Raw genomic sequence first — 6,418 nt, forward strand, 5'->3', positions numbered from 1 at the left:
CCCTGGTGCTGCAGTACTATCCCTCATCAAGTAAATAGCCGCCCCCCGCCCTTCCCCCACCCCCCCGCCACACCGGGGAGACAAGGGAGAAGGGAGTCCTACCTGCCTGCCCTTCCTTCCTTCCACCGTGATGGGTGAAGCCCAGTCCTAAGTGCATGGGGATGGTTGGGTGGCAGAGCTGCCACAGGGGCAGCTGTGGGACCCACAGGGGTCCTTCCCCTCCCCCTAGGTGGCCCATCCTGTTCTTTTGGGTCCTGTGTACCCATCAGTGAGGAGGGTGGTTCGGTGCTCGCAGGCTAGTGGGAGACAGGGTTCAACCAGCTGCCTCGGCAAGCCCCACAATCTATGGTCAAAGCCCCTCCAAAGCTGGAAATAAGGGGGAACTGTATCCATAACCAGAGACACGCATGTTTAGGGCTGGTCCTGAACTCAAAGCATGGGAAGGGAGGAGGATGCTTGAGCAGGGCACGGCCAGAAGGCAGGCGAGCAGGTGGGCATGGGAGCTGGGAGAACTGGGTGGGGCCAGTGAGGGGTGCGGGCACTGGGACCTGAGAATTGGGGATAGAGGCTTTGGCAGGAGCCTGAGTTGATCCCCACCCTTCAGCTCCCCCTTGTTCCCCCCCTCCAACCCCCACAGTGAAGGGCAGTGAGCCATGGACCCTCAGTCAGCCCTTGGGTATCTCTGTGCTGCCCCTCAAGGGTCGTTTGTATCGCAAGCTGCTGTCCGGGAAGGGCCCGATCGGGCTGCGTGTGGAGCGTCTTCCCATCACGGTGAGTCTCCCCACTGCCCACCGCCCTCCGTGGGACAACTCAGTTTCCCAAACAGCCACTGTCGGGGCTCCTAACGGGGAGGATGACAAGGCACGGTTCACCTGGGTGAAACGTGGCCTGACCGCTGCTCTCTCCTGTCCCCAGGACACCCACCTAAAAACCGTCAGTGGAGAGCCCCCCACGGTGGATCTCTCTCTCCAGCTGCACTCCTCCGAGGTAAGGCCGCCCAGGGTGTGTGTGCAGGAAAACGAGGCCTGCAGGGTGCAGGCTCCAACACTGTGACTCCGAGGCCCTCCCTGATGGCTGACCTTAGTCAGGGGTTAGGGGCCAGGGCTGGGGGGGCGGGGGGAGTGGGTGCTGCTCCAGATGTGCCCGAGGGTAAGTTGAGGCACCAGGGAACCCGAGAGGAGGTTGATGCATGATTGTTAGAGGTCTAGTTGCTGCCAATATTCTTCCGACGATGTGATGCTTGGCCCGGTAGACAGAGTAGAATGAACCCTGGGGCTTTGTGGGGGTGGGCGTGATCCCAGACCTCCCACCTGTAGAGCTGTGAGTCGTTTGGATCGCCCTTAACCAGTGCACCACCAGGGCTCCCTGCAACCCAGAGAGATTAGGAGGAGCACAGAGGACACCCAGACTTGGGAGTGTGCTCCAAACCAGGCGTGGCTCTCTGAGACCCAGGGTCTACATGGGTGAGCGGCTCTGTGGCTGGGCTACACATGGCCACAAGCACGCAGCTTTAAGCAGCAAATGTTCGTGGGCTCCTGGTTCAGAGCACAGCGCAGCAGCGGCCGGGGTCTCTGTTCAGGGTCTCTCCAGGCTGGATCAAAGGTGTGGGCAGGGCTGCGTCTGTTCACTCCTGGAGGCTCCGGAAAAGGGTCCACTTCCAGGTCCATCCAGTTGTTGGCAGAATGTTACACTTGGGTTTGTAGGAGCGCTCTTCTCCCCGGGGGCTGACACCCCTTCTCGCAGGGCCCCTCCATATTTAAGCCCTCATGCCTGACGAATCCCCCTCTCTCTGGTTCCCTCTTGGCGTCAGCAGTCAGAGAGGATGCTCTGCTTTTAAAGGGGTCCATGTGATGAGGTTAGGCTCACCCCAGTAACCTCCCTGTCAACAGGCCACATGGCAGTCATAGCAATGACGTGGTGACAACGTATTCACAGGTGCTAGGGACTAGTGTGCAGAATCAAAGAGGTTGGCTTTCCCGTTTCAGTCTTCTGCCTACTGTGGCTAGGTTGGCTTGGTCCTAGTGAAAAGATACTTGGGGGAGTCCTATGGGGACCCTGTTCCCGGTCATCGGCTCTGGAGTACCCGGCCAGTGTTTCCCACTTTCTGCTCTGCGGTGCTGACCCTCCGAGTCATGAAGTTTGGAATGGACACACTTTAGGACCATGGAAACTGCCAATGGCTGGAAGGGCCGATATCTGAGCCATCCCACTCCTGCTGGCATCCCGTGCCAGACACCAGCCACCAGCTCGGGGATAATACTTGATCCTGGAACCTCCCCCAAGGAAGAACACAGGCGGTCCTTGTGTTGAAGATGAGAGGAGGGTCTAGCCAGATGCCAATCCCAAAGAATGTTGCCACAGGCCTCTTGTGAGTTTCTGAAATCCCCCCACGGGGCGGGGCGTGCCAGGCTGTGGCAGGTCAGCCTGGCCCTCTGAAGACAGCTGGGAAATCCTGGGCTGCAAAGAGTTTGTCAGACACCCCAGACTCTGATCCTGTCCCCTCCCCAAACTGGATGCTGGAACAAGAAGGTGCTCAGAAGGGAGGATGCTGAAGATGGGAAGGATTCTGCCATGGATGGGGGAGCAGAGGCCTTAGAGGAAAATGTCATGCACACCCCCCAGAGCAGAGCCCAATCCTCACGGACCTCTGCCCAGAGTTTAACTTCTACCAATGGCCACTGCCTTCTCACCACCCCCAACAACCCCCACCCCTGCTGCCCCTACCCCCTTCCCTGGGACCCATGTGGCCCAGGGACTGAAAGGAATGTCAAGTGCCCTGGTCAGGGGGCTGGGGGACTCAGGCAGGCAACAGGCAGGTGGGCAGGACACTCCCCAATTGCCCAGGGGCTGGGCCCCAGGTCTGTGGCGATGATGAATTATTCACCGGAGCTGTGCTAAGTGCAGAATTAATCCCTTTCCTTCCAGCTGGCGGCCTCACTAAATTATCCCTCGAAGTCATGCGGGAAAACGCTGCCGAATTCATTTCTGCGCTGAGTGTTTTGATCTGGGCCTTGTGATTTCAGCTCCCCCTTCCTCCAGCCCCCCTCCCGGTGGAGGCGGGTAAAAGAAAGGGAGGGGGGTCGAGGAGCGGAAACTCTTTTAGTAATGGATTTCTGAGAAGAAAGGAAAAGGAATCAAGATTGGGTGTGTACCAAGAAAATAGCACAAGCGGAAACTCAGCATCAGATTCAGAAATTAGATTCTGCTGCCAAGAATTCACACACACACAGGTTCCCCACGCACCCACATCCTCAAGCAGTTGCATCTGAACATCCCCACTTAGACAGTCTAGTGTGTGCAAATACACACTTACACACACGTGCACCTCATCCTCAGATACTCACATGCAATCTGACATACCCACATGGGCTCACACACAAGCTGCTGGCTCCTCTCGGCCCTTTCTTGGTGAAGTGACTTGAGAATTTGCCAATAACTAACTCATTGGGTGCCAGAATCTTGCAGACCCACTTGGGGGCCTGCGTGTGAAGTGCTGATGTGGGTGGACTTGGCACAAGGTTCTTCTTGAAGCCTCGGTGCCCATTCATTCATTCCCTCATTCCACACAGAGCTGGCGAGGAGGAGCCAGGCACTGTGCCACGCAAGAACTAGAATTTGGGCTGCCAATGGGCCCCGTGGAGCCCACCTGCCTGAATCCACCAGCGCTGGGTTCGGCTAGCTTCTGAGCCCTTTCGGCACTCCTCCTAAGGGGGATGGGCAGGAGAATGTTGAGAATTGATGAGCCAAGTGTGTATGTAGTGTTCACTGGAAACCCAACTGGCTCTATAGACATTCACCCAAATCACACACACACACACACACACACACACACAGGATTGCAGCCTTGAAACTCTCTGGGGCGGTTACTCTGTCCTATGGGGACAAAGTCAACTCACCAGCTATGGGTGAGGAGTGGTTTGCAGTCCCGTGGCGGAAGGTCTCTGACCTCCGCCTCTGCTTCTAGGAAGACAAGAGGAAAGTCCAAAGCAAGAGGCCTGTCTTAACTTGGGGACAACTTAACGCAGAGGGTCGGCACAAACAAAGGAACCCTTCGTTGAGCTGGGTTGGCCCTGTAGCCACCCCCATGTGCTCAGTCAGGGAGCAAGGTGCAGGACGGGCAGCGTTTAGTTCTGTCACCCACCAGGTCGGTGTACGTTGATGGCAAATGGCAATTAGCAGCCACCCCAGCCACAGATGGCCAGGGAGGGGATCATGAAGGGGTGGGGTCTGAAACTTAAAACCAGAGAAACCAGGCCAGGCACAGGAAGATCCAGGGAGGAAATGTTCCAGACAGAAAGAACAGGAAAAGAACAAACCGCCCATGTTCCAGGGACAGCGAGCAAGAGAAGGAAGCTGGAGTTTGAGACAGGACTGGGCACGTGGACTCGGCGCTCAGGACAAAATGCCTTGGATCCCTCTGGCTTTTCTGTGGATTACAGGCCATGGAACAAGTGCCGAGAGGCTCAGGCCAAGGTCCAGTTAAGAGATGAAGGGGCTTCGGACCAGGGCAGAAGCGGTGGAGATGGCGAGAGAGAGTTGGTGTTAGGACTTGTGCAGAGAAGCATCAGCCCCACTCCCCCAGTCATCGCTGGTCACACCCGGAGTTGAGCATGAGCTTTCCTGCTTCCCCGTTTGCATCCACACACATTCTTCCCATTGGCTTCTCAGCGGCAAGGAACGCTGGGAAGGTGCTCCAGGAGGGATTCTCATCCTTCTTTGATGGCTAAGGAGACAAACGCTTCTATGGAGGAGGTAAAGGACATGGTGTGCCCAGTGCCCTGTGGTTGCTGAGCCTAAAACCCAAACTGAGCAAATCATGAGGGAGCCGGATTCTATGAGGAAGAATGCGGCATCGGGATTAGAGGAAGGCTTATTGACAACCTGCTACAGGCAGATGACACTAGCTCGCTTGCTAAAAGTGAGGTGGACTTAAATCAAAGCCCTTGCCGATGAAGATCAAGGATTGCAGCCTTCAATGTGGATTACAGTTTCCATGCAAGCAAAACCAGAATCTTTACCACTGGACCGATAGGCAACATCATGGTAGACGGAGACACCCTTCTTCTGCCTCTTAGTAACTCCTCTCAGCTAGATTGCTGTTGCTCCCACACCCCCAGGATCTCTATGTCCTCCCTGCTGTTGATTTAATTCCCTAGTTGTTCCCTCTCTATGGCGTTGTTTGCTCGCTGCTCCCTTCTACCGCCGCCTCTTCCCCTCAAGTCCCTCTGGGACCGTCGGTCCTATTGCTTTCTCCTCCGGCTTGCTTCCCATGCCTATCTTATGTAGGTAGGCAAACCAACAATGAGCCACGGCATTTTAAGGCATCTTACATTCATGCGAAAGCCGGACATTGAAGAAAGAAGACTGACGAGAAAGGAAACCCGACGCATTTGAACTCTGGTGTTGGTGAGGAATGTTGAAAATACCACAGACTGCCCAACAAACAGGTCTGTCTTGGAAAAAGCTCCTTAGAGGCAAGGATGACCTTTTCCATTAACAATCGAATGCTTCCCTCTCTGGGCCCCCTGGCCTCAACGATCAATTCCACCACCATTGCCAGCAAACATCGCTTCAGGGTCCTGGAGCCACGGACTGAAGCCTAGAGAACATGGCTTGTGATAGTGACCTCTGGTGGCCTCGTCCTCTCGGTTAGCAGCACCAGCTCCAGGGCTCTCCTTGCACACGGTGCTGCAGGAGACATGAACATACACATGCTAGCTGGACACCCCCCCCCCAGCTTAAGGATGCAGTCTCTCCCCTGGAACCTCCACTTGCAGGAGGTTTGAGCACAGGCTGTCCTGGTTAATCAGGCACTTGGGTGAACAAAGCCTCCCCCTACACAACTCTTCCACCTCACCCATCCCGAGAGCTCTAGGAACAAAGGCACTGGGATTTCCAGTTAGGCAGAGACTGCCCTGGATGGGAATCTCCTGTAACAGCTGCCACGTGTGGACATTCCCAGCCCACCCTTCTGCTCAGCTGGGACCAGGCGCTCACTACTTTGAAAGCAGCCCATCTGAGGGCTAGGTGGCTACATCAAGCCCAGCCTGCCCTTGAGACCCTCTGTCTGCCACGTGCTGAGCCCCCTGCAGGTTGCCTGTGATGATGGAAGGCACACATGCATGCACACGCGCACACTGGTAACCATCTGGCCCACTTGCAGACTAACCACCCAAGCCTGCTGGCCTCAGTGACTTATGGAAAAGGAGGGTCTCTAGGTATGGGGGAGATTGTGCTTGAAGCTTATTTGTTTGGTCTGGGGTCAGGCGCCCAACTTCCTGATGGGCATGTGCTGCACAGAACGATGGGCCTTAGGCAGAATTGTCTATTGATGGTATCTGTAGAAGTAAAGATTAGAAACCTATACATCCGCCCATACCCAGAAAACAACCCTTCATTACGGGCTCAGTGAGTAGGC

The 6,418-nt window shown here is 55.8% G+C and overlaps 1 protein-coding gene across 1 annotated transcript in view; it reads left to right on the plus strand.

Moving 5' to 3' along the window:
• Nucleotides 1–6,418, plus strand: part of CCDC33 (coiled-coil domain containing 33) — a 92,321-nt gene that overhangs the window by 36,959 nt on the left and 48,944 nt on the right. The window contains exons 9-11 of the mRNA XM_045285668.1: nt 3–30; nt 638–771; nt 916–987. Of these exons, the coding sequence (XP_045141603.1) occupies nt 3–30; nt 638–771; nt 916–987 (234 nt within the window). The remainder of the gene's footprint in view (nt 1–2; nt 31–637; nt 772–915; nt 988–6,418) is intronic.

This window comes from Echinops telfairi, unplaced genomic scaffold (genome assembly GCF_000313985.2).
Source record: "Echinops telfairi isolate 266 unplaced genomic scaffold, ASM31398v2 ScPeMD7_7475;HRSCAF=8513, whole genome shotgun sequence".
Classification (NCBI taxonomy): domain Eukaryota; kingdom Metazoa; phylum Chordata; class Mammalia; order Afrosoricida; family Tenrecidae; genus Echinops; species Echinops telfairi.